This window comes from Silene latifolia, chromosome 9, assembly GCF_048544455.1.
Source record: "Silene latifolia isolate original U9 population chromosome 9, ASM4854445v1, whole genome shotgun sequence".
Lineage (NCBI taxonomy): Eukaryota > Viridiplantae > Streptophyta > Magnoliopsida > Caryophyllales > Caryophyllaceae > Silene > Silene latifolia.
This window is the reverse complement of record NC_133534.1, coordinates 2,600,395-2,620,465: the sequence shown is the minus strand read 5'-3', so window position 1 is coordinate 2,620,465 and position 20,071 is coordinate 2,600,395. Positions and strand designations below refer to the sequence as shown.

The 20,071-nt window shown below is 35.7% G+C and overlaps 2 protein-coding genes, 1 long non-coding RNA gene and 1 other non-coding gene across 4 annotated transcripts; 1 reads left to right on the top strand and 3 right to left on the bottom strand.

Moving 5' to 3' along the window:
• Positions 1-1,311: 1,311 nt before the first annotated feature.
• Positions 1,312-3,701, bottom strand: LOC141602338 (uncharacterized). The gene is made up of 3 exons (XR_012524412.1): positions 3,354-3,701; positions 2,536-2,857; positions 1,312-1,465 (listed from the first exon to the last, which is right to left on the bottom strand). It is a non-coding gene; the product is annotated as an uncharacterized LOC141602338 (long non-coding RNA).
• A 7,190-nt stretch (positions 3,702-10,891) lies between these two features.
• LOC141599980 (thioredoxin H5-like) lies at positions 10,892-11,613 on the top strand. Its single transcript, XM_074420127.1, has 3 exons — positions 10,892-11,137; positions 11,276-11,398; positions 11,482-11,613. Exons 1-3 carry the CDS (start codon positions 10,892-10,894, stop codon positions 11,611-11,613), a joined length of 501 nt encoding a protein of 166 aa, XP_074276228.1.
• Positions 11,614-11,970: 357 nt separating this feature from the next.
• Positions 11,971-12,043, bottom strand: TRNAA-UGC (transfer RNA alanine (anticodon UGC)). Its single transcript has one exon. It is a non-coding gene; the product is annotated as a tRNA-Ala (tRNA).
• A 383-nt stretch (positions 12,044-12,426) lies between these two features.
• LOC141598685 (uncharacterized) lies at positions 12,427-15,486 on the bottom strand. The gene is made up of 2 exons (XM_074418418.1): positions 14,857-15,486; positions 12,427-13,233 (listed from the first exon to the last, which is right to left on the bottom strand). Exons 1-2 carry the CDS (start codon positions 15,321-15,323, stop codon positions 12,798-12,800), a joined length of 903 nt encoding a protein of 300 aa, XP_074274519.1. The 5' UTR covers positions 15,324-15,486; the 3' UTR covers positions 12,427-12,797.
• Between the last annotated feature and the right edge of the window lie 4,585 nt (positions 15,487-20,071).

Sequence of the window (20,071 nt, the reverse complement as noted above, 5' to 3'; positions counted from 1 at the left end):
CAATCACTGAGTAGATAGGTCTCCTAATGAGTAGGCAACTTACAAAATCAATTGTGCAGAACTTTTATTTTAGCCAAATAGTACTTCAGTAGATAAGTAATGTCTACTACTAGGTAAATCTCCTAAGACAGGCAAATGAAATAGGAGTAGATAGGTCTCCTAATGAGTAGGCAACTGGAAGAGAAGAATCTCATTGAATGGTAGTGCAGCCACACCCTCAATGATAAATCTGTCCTGGTGAGGTTGCGGAAATGCATCTCCGGTTTCGGTCACAGCAACACTTGGCTCACGCATGAACCACACACCCCCAGCCTCAAACACCCCGTACTTTAAGGTTGCACTATGTCCGACTATGGGCGGATGAGTATCGGTGTGCTGCAGAAACTCCATTCCCCTGATGGCCCACCAACCATCTGCAACATTTGGCATCACCGGCGGTTCAGCAAGTGCGAGATGAGCAGCCCCTGTGCATTTTGTAACCCATAAGTACATATAAACATTTTCAAATTAATAAGAAAAGGGAAAAGTGGAAGAAAAATGGAAGGAAGAGACTTACTTATATGAGCAAGTAACCCCTGCATTCCGAAATCATTATACACTGTAATGCAGAATGGCCAGTATCTAACATCTGTCAAAAATGGAAGGTATCGAACATGCTTCCACACAACCCTCATTGCTCTTGTTCGTACACTGACTGGATCCGTACTTACAGTAAAATTTTCGTCTATGTGATACTCTGGTTATAGTGTCGTAAGCGTCTCAAGCACGTCTCCAGGGATTTCAAAAAGCGGAAACTCAGTTGCTTCAATTGGGGGAAAACTTCTTCCAAACGCGTCAGGGCCGGAGTAACTGAGTTTTCCCCCAATTGAAATAACTGAGATTCCGCTTTTTGAAATCCCTGGAGAGTTTTCCCCCAATTGAAGTAACTGAGTTTCCGCTTTTTGAAATCCCTGGAGACGTGCTTGAGACGCTTTCGACACTATCACCAGAGTATCACATAGACGAAAATTTTACTGTAAGTACGGATCCAGTCAGTGTACGAACAAGAGCAATGGGGGTTGTGTGGAAGCATGTTCGATACCTTCCATTTTTGACAGATGTTAGATACTGGCCATTCTGCATTACAGTGTATAATGATCTCGGAATGCAGGGGTTACTTGCTCATATAAGTAAGCCTCTTCCTTCCATTTTTCTTCCACTTTTCCCTTTTCTTATTAATTTGAAAATGTTTATATGTACTTATGGGGTTACAAAATGCACAGGGGTTGTTCATCTCGCACTTGCTGAACCGCCGGTGATGCCAAATGTTCCAGATGGTTGGTGGGTTGGTGGGCCATCAGGGGAATGGAGTTTCTGCAGCCCCTCCTTCGGCCCCACGCCCGCCGGCAGACCCTCCTCCGGCCCCGCGCCCTGCGGCAGCCCCTCGTCCGGCCTCGCGACCTCCAAATATACCTGCCTGCATCATCTTGAACAGAAGAATGCAAACAGAGATTAACAATGTATTAGGGCTAATGACAATGACAAACACTTAGCATATATCCAATTACAAAAGACAATCTTTGATTAAATTAAACTAAAGAAACTAAATTGATAATGGATAGATCCACTCATCATCTTGAACAGAAGAATGCACTTGATTAAATTAAGCTAAAGAAACTAAATTGATAATGGATACAACAATAACAACAACATTACCCCAGTGCTTCAATGGCTCCCGCAAATTGCGGGGTAGGGGGTCGGATGTACGCAGCATTACCCTTGTGTTAGCAACACAAAGAGGCTGTTTCCGAATGACCCAAGATGAAAGTAGGTACATTGATAAAATAGGTCAATTTAAACTCACATATATATATTGAGATAACATTGTCCTCCCTCTTTCAAGTCTTTGAAACAAAGAATTCTTATCAAAACCCAAATTCAATAAGATTAGTATCTTCTAAATCTCACTGTAAAACTGAGAATTCATGAACACTAACATGATTATGTTCCAAAATCAAACAAAATCAAGGCTTATAACATTCAGTTGGTCTCGCTTAAGGTCCGTCTTAACTTAAGACCTCTCACAAGTCACAACCTCCCTTTTATTTCCATCTCTATTTTATTCGGATGTGAGAGTCGTTTAAGTTAATTAAACAAGAAATGGTGTATAGCATTCTGGGTACTAATTAATTTCATCAAAGAAATCAGCTTTAGAAACAATCTCCTAAAAACTAACCAATTTGGGCATTTGGGCACTAAATCATTACACAAAAATTAATCAAATTTAAACACATTATACAACAATAACATCATGAACTAAGAAAAGATATCAACTTTTACCCAATTACTAATTTAATTAAATTGGGTATCTTTGAAAGTTTTACTAGATTCACAATAAATATACACAATGCATAAAATGATGATATAAATCACATAAAATAAAAATGCAGACGAAATAATGTGAGATCTTAGTAAACTGACCATCATTCTATGATAATGGATAGATCCAAAAAATTAAGCATGGAAACAGAGAGAAATTAGGTGAGTTTTTCTTACCTTTCTCTCTTTCTCTCTGTATGCTGTGTGTTGGGTGCTTGAGTTTTGCAGATCTGACTATGTTACCACGCTGTAAATATAGAAACGGCGAGTTGAAAGGCTGTAAGACCATCCCCAAGCAAGGTCATGACCCAATTAGGAGGTAAATTAGCATGACCCAGTTGTGAAAGAGGTCAGTTGGAGGGCAACTGGTGACCCTCAGTTGATAAAATTGACCCCGTTCATGACCTCATAGGTGTTATGCTCTCATTGGTTCCACTTAAAATTCCACAGTAAATAGGTCAGTGCAGCCTGCTGCATTCCTGTTTGCTTTACTCGGTACCTGCAAAGGTGAGAGATAATTTGATAAAGAAATTAGATGAGAATGGTAGACTAAACCAAAATAAAATAAATTATGAGCCTTAAAAAAACGAGTATATCTATTGATTATCTATCCAATGAACTCAATTTTGATATTTTTTACCCACTTTCATTTTTTCTACAATTGGTCTCCCTTGTGACGGGTTACCATTTGTGACGGATATTTTGTGAGATAAAATGGTAATAAAATGGGTTAGTGGAGAAAGGGGACCACATGAATAGTGTTGCAGAGAGAGAAAAAATGGGTACATTGTGAGGTAAAATGGTATCCGTCTTCAGCTTGTGACGGATATGTCCTGTCTTCAATGAGAATTTGTGTTTTTTCTATATTCTTATATTTACTCCATTGTATTAATCAATTAAGAGATCTAACAATCGGCAAAATCAGGCAGCAATATCATTTTAACATGCAGCAAAATCAAAATCGTCTCACAACATTAAAATAAATCAGATTATACCTGGAAAAACAAAGGTTGCCCGATGGTGATGACGATTCGATGATGGTGATGCGCAATGGTGCTGCTGATGACGGTATTCGATGATGATGATCGCCATGCAGCAAAATCGTCTGATTGATGTTGTTTTCGATTTGGGAAATATATGGAGAATGATGATGAGTTGGGAAATATCAATCTGGGTCTATAAAAGATGATGATTTTGATGTAAAATGACGATTTGGGAGGCTTTCATTTGGGTAAAGAAAAGATGATGATTTTGATGTAAAAATATAAGATGAATAATTAAAAGATGGTGATGAAATAGGGTGATGCAGATAAAAAATGGGGGTGAAATATTAATGTAAATTTAGGGATTGGAGTAAATAAGTAGTAACAAACTTTTATTTCTTATTCAAGTTAAAATTACAAAATTTATCAATATATTTGTTAAATTAAAACTTAAAACTAATAAATAGGAGAAAAAGTTTGATGGGATAGAAAATGTAAAAAATGATTGGGAAAATGGAAAAAGTGACAAATAGTTTAATTGGTGACCTAGGTCGTGACTTTCTGCTTGGGAGGGTAAAACTGGGTCAAGATTAATTAGGTGTGATTAAGAGTAAAATGGGGTGGTGACTCAGTTAAGGCGACCCTTGCTTGGGGATGGTCTAAATAGGTTTAGAATTTAGGTTGATTCATTTTGGCGAGTCATTTTAGGGTAAGGCCCTGTTCTTTTGGACTGAAATTTATAGGATCTGAACTGAACTGAACTTATAAGATCTGAACTGAATTGAACTTATAGGATCTGAACTGAACTTATAGGATCTGAACTTATAGGATCTGAACTAAACTTATAGGATCTAAACTGAACTGAACTGAACTGAACTGAACTTATAGGATCTGAACTGAACTGAAATTATAGGATCTCAACTGAACTGAACTTAACTTATATGATCTGAACTGAACTTATAGGATCTAAACTGAACTGAACTGAACTTATAGGATCTGAAATTAACTTAAATTAAGTGACATTAAGTCCAAAAGAACAGGGCCTAAATATGAATACGGTTTGGATTGGTCACGTTAAGTCATCTCATCGGTCAAGTCAAGTCAGCTCATTATGGGTATTTTTGTGTTGCGTAGCGCTAATGAGTTATGTATCTGGTAGCTTATGTGACTTCCCCAACCACTTCGAGGACTTACGAACTGGGCTGCGTCGGGCTAGGTCAATTGACTTGGGCTATTTGCTCCCTCTCATCCACTCCATAGGTAACATGGAGAAAAGTGAATTCATGTTACCTTTGGGGTAAATGTAAGAGAGTACATACTACGAAATCCATATTCAAAAATAGTATTTCTGTAGAAATTATTTGCATATTATGCATGTTACCCCATAAATCTAATAATGATGAAGTACTAACCATGGGATCAACAAAAATGCCTATTACAATGATCGATGCCGTACAATATACATGGCGTGCTTAAATAGGTTTTCGTAATACACAACCAATAATCACTTCCAACAATTAACTTTGAAATCCTTAAGTATCTAGGGCAATAATTAGACATGTCAAACGGGTCGGGTCGAGTCAGATATGGGCAAAGAAATAATTTTAACATCTTTTTTAAACGAATTTTTAAATTTAAAAAAATATTTTTCTAGAAAGTAAAATATATTTAAAATTATTATTATTATTTTGATCATATTCATCATAGACAATAATTATATTGATATAATAATTAAAATAGAGTTTATTTAATAATTATTTTATTATTAAATATTTAAAATTATTATTTTAATAATTATTTTTGATGGGGCATATTCTGCACCGCTGATCAAGTCAACATATTGAGCAAGGTCAAAGATACCCACAGCAAGTCAACGACCTAGACCGCCTAGCCGATGCAGCCCATCGGCCTGCCAGCCTGGGTCTCGGCATGGCAACCTGCCAGCCGGGACACATACCCGCGTATTCATATCCAAGACCCCTCGGCGGTGAGTCAACAGGGCCCGCCGGCCTGCCATAGGTCCCTCGGCCGAGGGGTAGATCGATCTTTCCACCGCTAGCCACTTGGCCACTTGGCACTACGTGACAAAAGGTGAAAGCCTATAAATACTCCTCAACCTTCATTGAGGAAAGGATCCACAACTTAACCTAAGAAACACTATTCATCTGGTATTATCTTCCTTATCTCTCTACAATATACATTCAGCCAAGTAACAACTTATCCCTTAAGTTTCATCGACTTGAGCGTCGGAGTGAGTACGCTTGGCACAAAGCCAAGCCCTCAGTTCGTTCATTGTTGCAGGAGAGGCCGAGAGGAACGATAAAGACAAGAAGGGTTCAACTCAAGACATTATTCTACAAGCCACGGGTGGTAACAATACTTGCTCTGGAATTACACCCGGAACAATTTTATTATTAATAATTATTTTATTATTAAATATTATAAAAGTTTATTTAATAATTATTTTATTATTAAATATTATAAAAGTTCGGATCATTTCGGGTCGCAGGTCAAAAAATCGGGGTTTGTAACCCAAAAAAAAAAAGGGTCCGACGGGTCGGGTTTTTAGGTCGGGACGAGTTTTGACAGGTCTAGCTATAATGCCTTCTTTTAATATGAGATTTCCGCTATGAGAATGCTATTAGATCGGCAATTTTTTACTCCTAACAAAACAACTTTACCGTTATGAACTCTATTGGCTCATCTTAAAGTCACCAGGCCACTTTATTCCAATAGAATTTTTTATCCGTCAAAATTAGCTTAGTTTCAATCGAAAATAAAGGCTTTAGTAGTTCAAACAATCAAAAGGCCCTTCCTCATTGGTTCAACAATAGATGAAAAATAATAATAATGAGAAAAGCTATAGGATGACAAGTTCTAGTAAAATATTAAAATAATACTTAATAATTAATTAGGAAAAAGGGAGTGGGTGTATTGAGTGTATGTAATAATTTCAATATTAGAACTCTACCAAAACAAACATCATGCATCTCTACTCTAAAATAAACTTTAGAATAAGTAATACGGATCATGAGACAAACCTAAATGGAACCGCACGAGAAAACAATTCGCAGGTACATGACCATCCCACATAGCATACCTCATGCGCCTTTCGTGCTTTGTCTTGGCCATATCAACAAAATAAAACACCATTAAGATACACAGCACCATTACATTTACGAAAATTTTCAAAAAAATTAAAGCTCTATATCTTGTTTTATACTCCAATCTTCAAGCCATTTTCATGAAAATAAATGTAACCAAATATTTTGACCAATAGCATCGTATAGCACAAGCACAAGGTCATTCCCAACCAAACCCCCCCCCCCCCCAATAAATTAAAACCGACCCTGATATTAAATAGACACCAACATATTAACTAGACACCGACAAATAACGCAAATGGCATGCTAAAAAGTTATATATATCCTCTCAATAAGTTTTACAATTTCCCCAATTTCCTATTACTATTGTTATGGGTGCTCAACAAGTAAACCATACAACAAGGACCTCACCTATATACTAATGTAGCTATGAGGACCTAAACTTCAAAAGCCAAGCTTTAAGGACCTGGGTCACGTTTTCCGTCAAAATTAACGTACTTCTGTTTACTTTGGTACTTGTTGCCTTGTTAACTAGACATAATATACGTGGGTTTTCTAATTAATTCCATTAGCTCACAATTAGGAGTGGGGATCCTCTGTCCCATTTGGTGTCCCAATCTGTGTGCCACTCTAATCACCTTCTAACACATCAACAAATAAATATAATTATTGCAATATTTTATTTTGCAACAAGTGATGTGTCAGAAGGTGATTGGAGTGACACACAAATTGGGACACAAAAGTGGGACAGATGATCCATACTGCACAATTAGTGATAAGCTCTTAACCAGTTAACCCCATTAAATCTCTTATTTCCGTAGTCTCTCACATTAGTATTCATAGTCTCTTTTGCTCATTTGATGTCATGCACCAGATTTGTATTTCTTTCTATATATTTTATAATCTCTGTTTATTTTCCCACCCTCTAAATCTTCTAAATATAATATTTTCAATTACAGAATTATATCCAACCGTAACTCTTAACCACGAGTTCAGAATGGATCAATTTTTCCTTTTCAGATCGGTTATTTTTATGACTGATCTTAAAAAAAAATTTCACCACATTTCCATTTTCTAACTCAAAAAGATTGCTAGAAGCTCAATATCGTATTTTTTAGTCTACACTTTGCAATTTTACTACTACGTATCTAAAATTGACCACATTTCCACAAACACGAGGTCATTCTTACCCCCCAATAAATTAAAACCGACCCTGATATTAAATAGACACCGACATATTAGAGTTTTTTTCTAAAATAAGGTTATATAACAAAGTATTTAGCGGATTGGGTTTTCATTGAAAGTAATTATCCAAAATGGGTGCACGTAGACTTGGTTTTAGGGAAGCTTGGATTAAGGTTGCTCGGCCGGAAAGCGATTTGGGTTCCGGTCGTCCAGCGGCTGAGCGACTATTCACGACGCAAAAAAAAAAAAAAAGCCCATTAAGTTAGGGATAATCGAACCAGATCTTACCTATTTGTGCATACTCTAACCAGTAGGCCAAAGTTACTATGTGATATTTTCACACATTTAATAGTAGATTAGTAGTTGCAAAAATGCAGCGAATAACAGATAACTGATTTAATGTTTTCACGCTTAAATTACATATAAAAATTTTCTTGCTCTGGTGGTAGACTTGCAGTACAAACTGTCAGAAGGTCTGTAGTTCAATTCCACATGACTTTTTTTTTTTTTTGCTGCGTCTGCTATGGTTGCTCAGTGGCTGGACGACCGGAACTCAAGTCGCTTCCCGGCCAAGCGACCTTAATCAAGTCACAGGTTCGACAAAACCGAGCCTAAGTGGACCCATTCTTGGTAATTACTTTCAAAATAACCCCAATCCGTTAAATACTCCCTCCCATCCAAACCAAAGGTTACATTTGACTTTATCACGCTTGTCGATGCGTGTTTTGCAACGTGAATATCTTTAGTTACACATTATTAAAAATTATAAAAACTTGATATTCTTATAGCATTCATGACGATGAATTAAACAAGATCTCGCATGACTATGTTTTCTCTTATACATTACTAATAATACCAAAGATTTTCTACAATTATGAATAGTGCCAAAAAGTCAAACGTAACATTTGGTTTGGATGAGAACTTTATTTTACCTACATGCATATGGGTTCCAAGTAGGGATGGCAGTGGGTCGGGGACCCGACCCAGACCCTGAGGGTCGGATCCTAATGGGTCGGGTATGGGTCTTATTTTTCAGACCCAATGGATATGGGTCGAGTATGGGTCTTAAGAAAATATTTCGGGTCCGGGTATAAGTTATGAGACCCATACCCGACCCTTTATTAAAGAAAAAAAATCAAAATTACAACTTTTCTGAATTCATACTGGCAGACTGTAGAAACTCAACTAAAGTCTCTTTCTATCCCTCATCCCATAAAGTGATAAAACCCAACCAAACTCTTCTGACAATACCACCACTCCACCACTGACACAGGAAAACCACCACCACAGCACTGATACGCGACTGGCAACCACCTCTTTAATAGCCGGCCACCGACAACCACCATTAACGGCAGATTAATAAACTCATAATGTTAAAGTAGTATGATTTTTTTTTTTTTTAATATTATAGACCTATACCTGTTAATCTTGTTACTAAAGTGGTTGAAACTCGGACCCACGGGTAGACCCAGACCATACCCTTACCCATAGGGTCCGGGTATGGGTCCTCAAATTTTAGACCCTTGCGGGTCTGGGTAGGGTACGGGTAAATCTCGGATCGGGTCCGGGTCTAGGCGGACCCTGCCCAAACCCTATCCATTGCCATCCCTAATTCCAAAGACACCCCAAATGAAAAAATATTGCTGTAAATTTTCTGATTTTAAGGAGAAGGACCCCATAAAGTGGAGTGTGGGACGCCACAATTACCTCGCAAAAAAATGTTATGAGTATCCTATTTGTTTAATTAGATTAAAATATTGCAACCATAATAATAATAATAAAGATATTAAGTCTAGTTTTATATAAAAATTGAAAAAATGTTTTTCTTGGCCTACAATACACAAAAATGAGGTTGTTTTTCAATCTCCCATGACCCCGAGTCCCCGAGTCTTTATACATGGATCCGCCAGTGAATACATTATTTATACACCATCTAAAATTATATACTTTCTCCATCCTATCAAATTCTTTATGCCTGGTTTTTGCACACAATTGAGTAACGTATTAAATAATATTTTCATATACCGATTTAATGAAAAGTTTTTTTGGAAAATTAGACCTAAATGAAAAAGATGAATAAGTATCATATACTTATAACTACTTGATGTGGTGGCACTAAAATATCGTGTAACTATTGGAGATTTATTACGTATGGATCATTATAAAGTAAGTGCACGTTTAAAGTACAAAACTTTGTACTCTAAGAAGGGAAATAGAGAATTGGGGATGGATGCCTTGTGCTCAGAACAATTATTGTTGGGAAAAGCCAAATACATATATATTCTCTACAAATTACTATGTGTTGGTAGTTACAAGTCGTTGAATCCTTGTGAAATTAGGGTGTACATTAGGTCTATCAGGTTATCGTGTGAAATTAGGGTGTACATTCGGTATTTCGGTCTATCATGTCATCGTACATTAAGTTAATATAAATAATAGATTTGAGAGCATTTCAATAGAGTTGGCAAACATGTCAATTTGATCGGTCAGTCCGAGTAGGGTCGTTTTGGGTTTGTAAAAATTCGGATCAGTTCGAGTTGCGCCAATCATTACGGATTCGAGCCATTTTTGGGTTGGTTGTTATCAAGTTATTTGGAAATAACAGTCAGTATGCAATAATAAACATTCAGATCAGGTTGGATTAGATCGGATCAATTCGGTTTTTGGGCAGATACATGTATTCAATTCGGGTCCGATCAGTTTGTCAGGTTTACCTTTAAGCTTGAGCGACGAGATACTTAACATTTTTAGCCCCCTTAGTTATTTTTTATTTTCCTAATTAATTTTCTACTTACCAGTTTCCCCTAGAATTTGCGTGTTATGTTTCGTCTCTAACTTTAAATCCTGGATACGTCATTACTAAGAACTAGGCCAAGGAGTATACATAACCTAATTCTAGCAATAGAGTTTCTACTAAACCCTCTCAAGTCTTGACTACATATCAAGAAATTACTTAATCCACGTACAATATATCTTTTTTATACCTATGATACAATACATATTGAAAATGTGTATTTTGGATTAAGAATTGAGTCAATTGAGCACAAGGATTCTTAGAAGAATCAGTTCAACATACAATAAATTAAATATTCTCATGAGTAACACAAAATATTCCATTTCAACTATAAAACAACATGCATCATCAAACCCTCTTAATCCATCAATCCAAAGGCAAATCAATAACAAAATACTTAAAATTTATTTGCTCTTATAACATTTTTTCCAAATTCCTTACAAATAATTAAAACAAAAAAATCAAACATGTCAAGCTATTACAGAAGAGAATTACCAATTCAAAGTAAGCCTATTATACACACCCCTGCTTATTACAAGTCCCCTGCTACCCAATGGTCTGAATTTCGCCAAGAACCGGTTAATCACTACAACCGGTCCAATGCCGTTGCTGCCATTTCCAGTCACACTGCGAACACTAACCGGGTTGTTGCCTTTCATTCTTCCGCGTGTTGGAGGAATCACTTTCATGCCTCTCAGATGTCTGATAAACTGGTATATATTGTTATTCTTACTAAGTCCATTTTATGAAATGCCACATTTGTAAACAAATATTCCATGCAGATGTCAGCTAACTCAGCTGATAAAGTCATAAGATGTGTTACTCATTTTTGTTCGGGAATTACTTTGTAGATTGTGATATACTTCACGGCTTCATGGTGTTCACCATGCCGATTCATGGCACCAGTCCTTGACGAATATGCTGCTCATTACATTGATGTCGAGTTTAACAAGATTGATGTCGATGAATTATTTGTAAGAACTACATAATAAACAACATTCCTCTATATTCACTTAAAAATGTTTACTAATGTGAAACATATATGGATGTTAAACAGAGTATATCACAAGAGTTCGGAGTTCAAACATTGCCGGCATTCCTGTTCATTAAGAGAGGAAAAGAAATCGACAGGGTTACTGGAGCAAGGCGCGAAGAGCTTCAAAGGAAAATTGAGAAACACCGAGCCTAGTCACACCTTAATTATCGATATAATAATTATGGCTTAATAATGGAGTTATATTGGATCCATGTTCAAATTCAAATGTATTTGTGTGAATTGTGATAGTTACAGTCTTATAGCTTACGGTATTTTATAAGGGTGACAATCTTAGGAAAACTAATGTATCGCTTCATAGTTCGTAAATTTGTGTAAAACGGTGTATTTTGTAACGTTTTTTTTTTCCCACTTTTTATTTCATGATTTTGGATCCGTTTTACACAATTATACTTTGAAATATTTCACTGAAGTCTGAAGATACGCAAAAATAATAGATTAAAGAAAATTAAATTAAATAAACGCATTGATTCTACAAAATCTTTAAAAAATTGGAGATGCGGGGGATCGAACCCCGTGCCTCTCGCATGCAAAGCGAGCGCTCTACCATTTGAGCTACATCCCCTTTGATGTTCTTATTGATCAAGAATGTATCATTATATGCATATCTAAAGTAATATTCTTTGGCACATTTAATTTACCGTCAATGGTAATACTCCATTAGCATTACACATATTTTTTTCCTCTGAATTCTCTAGCTCAAAGTTTTGTATTCGGCTTTAACTTGAAAATTATCCGAATTTGTTCGAACTAAGAGCGGGTGTCGGGTGGAAAGGGAAAATTATCATGTTAGGTAACACATTAGCATAAATCATAATGTTGTAAATACAGATGTATCTAGTGAAATCAACGCCTTTACTTTTTAAGTAGGAATCTTTGTTTATAATCAATCACTGTAAGGTGCAAATGTTAGCTCACTCAGCTGATAAAGTCATAAAAGACGGTATGTTAAGACAAGAACAGATTAGCATTACATAATACAGAGTACTTATAATTACTTTAACATCACCAAAAATTACACAAGTGACTATAAAGGACTAGTGAACTGATATACAAACTTCACATAAAATGGGTGAAGCTCAGTCCACCTCGTCTCGCAATAGCCACCACCTCACACGTATTTCTACACTATAATGTCGCTATTTGCAACATAATTCTTGTCTAAGACGGTCTCAGAGACTGAGACAGTCTTAGTATATACAACTCTATATATCCCAAAAAATAATACATAAATGACAATACACACGCCTATTTAATATCTACATTCGATATATAGTACAGTATCAGTCTTGTATAAGACCGACTTATATAATTTTGGGTCAGGTTAAGATCCTCTTGAGAACAGCTTTTTTTTCTGGGGAAAGCCTAGAAGGAAACTTAACATCAAAATTGATTCTTAAGTTTCCTTTCTTTCTAGGATCCCTGGATATCGGCATTCCCTCACCCGGGATCACGACTTCACTCCCCGGTTTCACGACATCATAGACGTCGATAGTCAAATTCCTTCCATCCAAAGTCGTGAATTTCAAAGTAGTCCCGGTTAGAGCCTCGACTAGTGAGACTTTCTGAGTCATTATAAGGTCGTTTCCTTCTCGCTTGTAAATGTCATGCGGCCTCTCATCAACGACGAATATTAGGTCTCCTGGTAGTAGGCCGGGTTCTTGGTGACCTTTGTCTTGGAAGGTGATCTTGGTTCCTCTTTTCCACCCGGGTTTTATGTCGATAGCTAGTACTTCCTCCATTCTACTTGGTTTACTGCAATATGGTTAATAAGATTGGTCAGATTCAGCGGGGAAAAACAAGCAATGTTAAATTGAAAACTCAAAAAAGAATTCAAAATCTTAACTTAAAACTTTGTAAGTTTCATTTTCAGACAGGGGCGAACAAATAATGTTAAATTATCATCTACTAAGGGTTAAATCTAATTAATCAAACGTAACAAATGACTGAGACGGGAGAATATGTCGAAAATTCGACATGATATGATATCACCAAGCTACCAGACTAGTTTAATTATAGGATATCTTCCACTTCTTAAGACTTCTTATCTTACTAAAATGTAAGTAGATGACAGATGACCAACCCCAAGATTACAAGTAATCTACTCTTTAACTACCAGTAATTGGTCAACTACCAATAATGAACAGTTAGCAGAAAAAAATGAAAAATAAACCTAGAAGATCTAGATTTAGGGGTAAGCTAAGGTCAACAAGTTAACTGATTACTTAATTGTATGTTATGTTAGGAAATATCGAGATATGTTGAGATATCGACATATTAATATTGATATTATGTCATATATATTCTCGTCACTTTGTTCCATACCCGGCCCCTCTTGTTATCTAGAGTTGTGCATAGGGAGAATTCTATAAAAGCGATCCGTCGTTTAACCCGTATTTGATAGATATTAAAAAAATCTATCTAAACACGCCATTTACTTTTTACTCGTTATTTATTTATACAAAATCATTTACATTTTTTTTTTGCTAGGGTGGACAATAGTTATGTCATGCCTACGAACTTTTTATCAGATACAACCTTCGTTTTATTCATTTACGTTTTATTCATTTACTTACTTCTAAAATGATTTATGTTGAATGAAAAAGTAAACAAATGATTAAGACGTAAACATCGCATAATCATGAACCATAGATAAACCACTTGCAACCTAATAGTAATAACTCAACATGATCTTATCTAACACACATATGTATGATGTAACTTGACATAGTGGATACCAAATCAACTCTAAAATTTAGTCCCTTCTTATCCTAATTTTGACGTTTACATATTTGGTTGATTGATAAATATGCTCATAAATTTAACAAATTTATTGGCAACTAAACGATATTGACATATTATACTTTTTGTATTATAGTTACCCATTTTTTCAATTTGTTTCTACTTGACTTTTTGCACTTTGACCTATTTTCTAGCATTTATATATAAATTTTTCATTGAAAATATAATTTATCAAAAAATTGTTTATTACTTGCCTAAATATTCTAGTAACATATTACACCTCTATCTTAATTACTCCGTATTTATTTACTTTTAATTAAAATACTCTTATAAAGAATTAAAAAGTTAAAAAAATTGATGAGACAAAGGGTGTATAATTTTCTACGTTTTCAATATGTTATAGGTCAAAATTTTGAAATTTTGACCTCAAAAAAATAAACACGATCATGAGATTATGCTATAACACTAGTTAAGGGGATGTTTGTTTCATGCGTGGCAGTATGGGTTGAAACTGATTAAAATCATTTTTTATATATCCATGCAACTTTACACGACTTTTAAGCAAGTATTTAGAATTTCAGTACAATCAAGACCTCCTATAACTCGATAAATTAAAACCGAATAAAAGGAACATACCCAAATTTATCAGGAACAATCCTCGAAATAGCCATCTTACGTTTAGAACCCTTATACAATTCCTCCAAAGTACACCCCAAGTTATTCTCAATTGGTTCCGCTTTACTCTTCAATGGAGAATTTCGATACCCATCCCTCTTATTATCATTATCATTACTATTATCGCTTCCAAACCCGCCAAAGAAGTCACCCACATAATCCCCGCTAGAGGCGGACGAGGGGGAGGAGACGTCGTCATAACGTAAGGCATCCTCCCCGTAAAGATCATACATATGACGCTTTGTAGGGTCGGATAGTACATCATAGGCTTCACAAATTTGTTTGAATTTCGCCTCGGCCAATTCCTTTGCGCCACTTGGGTGCTTGTCCGGGTGCCACGTCATAGCTAGCTTCTTGTACGTCTTTCTTAGCTCTTCTTCACCGGTTGATTTTGTTACCTTTAGTGTGTTGTAGTAGTCCACGCCCATGTCGATTATAAGTTAGGTATATGAAGCGGTATAGATACAGATATAGATATAGATGGTCGATGACTCGAGTTTTGAGAGAGAGGTAGGAGTTATGTGATTTGTAATGAAAGGTATATATAGAGGGAGTTTAATGGATGAGGATATTTGAAATGAAATAAATAAAGTTTTGTGTATATTACGTGTTTTGATTAATTATGTAGTTTGACTCAAGTAGAAGAAATACGTTTGTAATTTTGTTTTGTGGATGCAATGAAATATTATTGGTCCACCTAAGGAGTAATGAGGTTAAGACCGTTAAGTTATGGACGTCGGTTGCTTTTGATTATTCTACTCCAATTAAGATTTTGTTTTAAGAGAACTACTCGAATAGGTTGGCCCCTATAGGTGAAACAGCGGGTTAATTTTAGTATAAGTAGTTTGTGAAAGCAAATTATATTAACGGGTAAAACAACAGGTTAATTTTAGTATAAGTGCTCGGGTCGGGCTAGGGTCGGGCCGGCCTCTCCTGGTCAGACCCAGGCCAGGCCAAGGCGAGGGACGGGCTTGGGTGGGCTGGGATATGCTTGACCCGAGCCAATGCGGGCCAAGGGCGAGTCGGGCCAAATTGCATAAAACAACGGGCCGGGGCCGGGTTAGCCCGTGCTGATGGCCAGCTCTAAGCGGGTTTGACCAAAATATATAATTAGGAGGGTTAATGTTGTTTGATAATACGTCGTTTCAGATTAACAAATTGCTTATTTTTTTAAAATGCTTGACTGGTTTTATCGATCTCTTAGTTATAACGAGATTGGTAAGCTGCGAATTTTTTTCGTAATTTGAAAAGGTAAAAAATAAAAATGGCATGTTTTTGATATATTAGATTGGAGTTACGACTTGTCAAAATTTTTTTGTTCCAAGAAATTTTTACTAGCTACTGTATAAATTTTGATCATACGTGCATAAAGTGTTTTTTTCCGAAATGATTGTGCTTTCGAGCTCTGTAACTTTAGAGAAAAAAAACGTGGTTTTATATACTAGTGACTAAGATATAAGTGAAATTAAAAAGGTGAATTGGGGAAAAAGTGTGAACTTCAGAATAGTTAGTCTTACACAAGACGGCTTCGGAAGCAGTGACGATTTTGAATGCCACTCACAAAACGGATAGAGGACAAGGTGAGGACTCCCATGTACTTCCCTCTCTCCTCTATTTGGTTATTTGTGAGAGAAATAGATCCGATCACTCCAAAGCCGATTTGGACACGCACTGGCCTTAAATGAGATTTTGTGACTTCGGAATTATGATGAAAATAATCTGATATTATTTGCTATGTTGTTATCTTGTTACTATGCAAGTCGTATGACAGTTCATGGCATAGAATCAATAGGGCCCTAGTGGGACAACCTTCAATTTGAAATTGGATGGGCGAAGATTTTTTAAGTAGGTGAATTATATATTAGTGGGATATTATGGAATAATATTAACTAGAAAAAAAAAATCCTTTAATTAAAAGTTCAGATATTTTATTGCTTGAGGAAGAGTTGAGGAGACGACTTTCCCTATTATTGTCCGGCATAAATTGGGTTATTTCATAACAATAATCCATCATATTGGTGGTATGCAATAATCACTTCATCCTATCAATAATCTCAATTAAATCCAACCTAAACACCATATCTTCTAATAATGAACCAGCTGATATTTTTTTATGTTTATGTGTATCAAATAAATCAAGTACTTGATTTATCACTTGAAAATATTACACATAAACATCACATATACTAGCTAGGTTGTCAAAAAACTATCAAATATTCCAACATAAACATAAAAAAATAACAGTTGGTTCGTTATTAGAAGGTATGATGCTTATGTTGGATTTAATTGAGATTATTGATAGGATGGAGTGATTATTGCAGACCACCAATAGGATGGATTATTGTTATGAAATAACCCTAAATAATATGTATAATTGTAGTATTTATGTAGCGATTTTATTTGATCATTTTTGTAATAGAACTCATTTTCAAACTATGACGAGAATTATGACTCCTATTCTTAAACGCGAGTCAGTAAAATTATATGAAACTACTTTTTTCCTTGAAATTAGCTTAGATCGGAAACAATTCGTTAATCAAAAAAGCTAAACTAAAAGGTGTATTGTAATTATTACTCGTATGTAAGACTATTGTATATTGACGGTAATGAATAAATGTTTGATCAATTAACTAAATAATCGTTTAGGCGTAAGATGATAATTTATCAATTACAAAAATCAATAATCATTAAAATAATCGATTATACTTAATCTGTTTTAAGTTTTAAGATGATTTGGCATCAAAAATTGGTGACAAGTTTTTGAGGTCGGTTGTTTAAGGAGTGTATAGGATGGTGGCGTGTAATTACTTGGAGGAGACATGGAAGAATATGACTAGAGGAAGGGAACATTAGCTCACACATGAGTTATGGGTAGGCCAATAAATATTAAAGGTTGTAAATTAAGGAAATGGTGACGTCGGCTAGACTTTTTATAATAATAATAATAATAATAATAATAATAATAATAATTCCTACTTCTCGAATTCTCTAATTCTTAATTAAATGATTAATTTAACGTTTTTGACAAGAATATTTATTTGTTATTTGTATTTCACAAATTTTTGATTACGATCATGTCTTTCTTAAACATGAAGGCCCTGTTTGGTACTCAGCAGATTAATAATAGCATAAGCAGATTGGTCAAGCAGATTATAAATGATAGATTGGATTGACAGGTTTGACTAGTATGTTTCAATTAGCAGATTTAATAATAGTGTTTGGTAATTAGCGGATTTAGGTTATAGATTGTTGTATCTATATGTAAATAGTTGACAGATTCAATTTTCACAATCTACTAATGTGAATATGTTGGGTGGAGTAGCATATTGTAAAACAATAGATTGAAGCTCAATCTACTGTTTCAATATGCCATTTACCAAACACGTAAATTAGTAGATTGATGAGTCAAACATGCTAAAAGGCTTGAATATACTGAAAATTCACCAATCTACTGTTTATCAAACACCCCCGAAACATGTCAAATAGTTAGATGAGATAAAAAGCTTATCGCATCTAAATGTGAGTTAGTATTTGACTTGTTTTAGGTTTAATTAAGATGGATATGATTGTCTGAAGAGAGACAAATTGTTACTACTCCGTATTGTTCATGGTCATGTCAATTTATAACGAGTTACTTACCATTAATTAAAGTAAATAATTATTAATTCATAGATGTGGTTAATTAAAAAAACAGAAATAAATAACAAAGAAAAAAAATTAAAATAATTTGATCTAGATAATATGACAAATCAAAATTAACCCCGCCTAAAATTCAAACCACCTCGACTTTTGACAGGTTCATGAGATACCATTTACTATTTTAAACTCTAATAGGCTAATAATGTTCACAAATTCTTGTTTTGGCATATTTATTACCCTAATGCTTTAATTCTCTCGGAAATTACCAGGTAAGGAGGTCGTATGTACGCAACCTTATCAGAATATTAGGAACACAAAAAGACGGTTTTGGAAACTTCAAGAGCATGCATGCATGCATGTATTTTAAATGTACACGCGACTACTTAAGCGCGCGTGAGTCTTATATATTACACGTACGCCATGATGATTTATTGAGTAATATGTTTAACGGTCATCATCATTTTAAAGGGTAATTATCATCGTTACACTATTGAAGACACGTCGGCCAACTAGATATTATATTTCTGTGTTTATCCTTGCAATTTGATCAACAATTATTTGTGGAAAGTTGGAAGCCAAATCACCTAGAAGGCTAGAAGTCTTTCTATTTTTGTACCCTCGTTTTTTTAAGGAATAGTGTTTTTGAAAATCAATTTAATCCGACTTTTATTCTGCACACTAATTTTTACCGAGATACGGAAATAATTGAACTTGAAGAAAATATTGTGAATTAGGGTTAAGCTTGTAAGTGGCCTGAATAGTGGGTCGGGCCAGGCTAAGGGAGAAGGCTCAAGCCCGCACTATTGGCTAACGGTTGGCGGGCCGGGCTTGGAAGAAGTGAGCCCAAGTCCGGCCCGAGTAGGTGGTACGGGTCATACGGGCTAAGTGGCGAGTGAGCAGGCTGCAGGAGGAGTGAGCCCGTTTAACGGCTGGACTAAAGCGGGCGGGGTTGGCCCGCATTTATGTCCACCTCTACTTGTAAGTAAGTAATGTTAGAATATTGTGTAAATAAGTTATTATTTACTAAATATATTGGATGTATTATATTAGGTAAAATATCTCTTGTAATTAGGGTTTGGTATCTCTTAGTATCGCATGTCTATATTGTATATATACCGCATTGATTTATCGATAATAATCAAGCATTACAATCTTTCATGGTATCAGCTTCCTAGGTTAAATCGATCTAACAAATCGCTTCCGCTACCCTAGTCTCCTTCCTCTCGGCTGCATCTTCTCCCTCGACCTCTCGTCCCTAAACTTGCAGCCATGTCGAAGAAGAACCAGTATCATCCAGCCCTAGCCGTCACGCAAATTCGCAATCACGTCACCGTTACCCTTGGGATGGATAACGATCAGTATCCTCTCTGGGTCGCCCTATTCACGAATCATGCGAAATCTACTCGTGTGCTTCATCATATCATTCCTCCGAAATCAGGGAAGCCCGATCCTCCTGTCACGGATGATGAAAAAGAGATGTGGGAGACAATTGATGCGATGGTCCTTCAATGGATTTATGCGACAGTTTCGACGGACT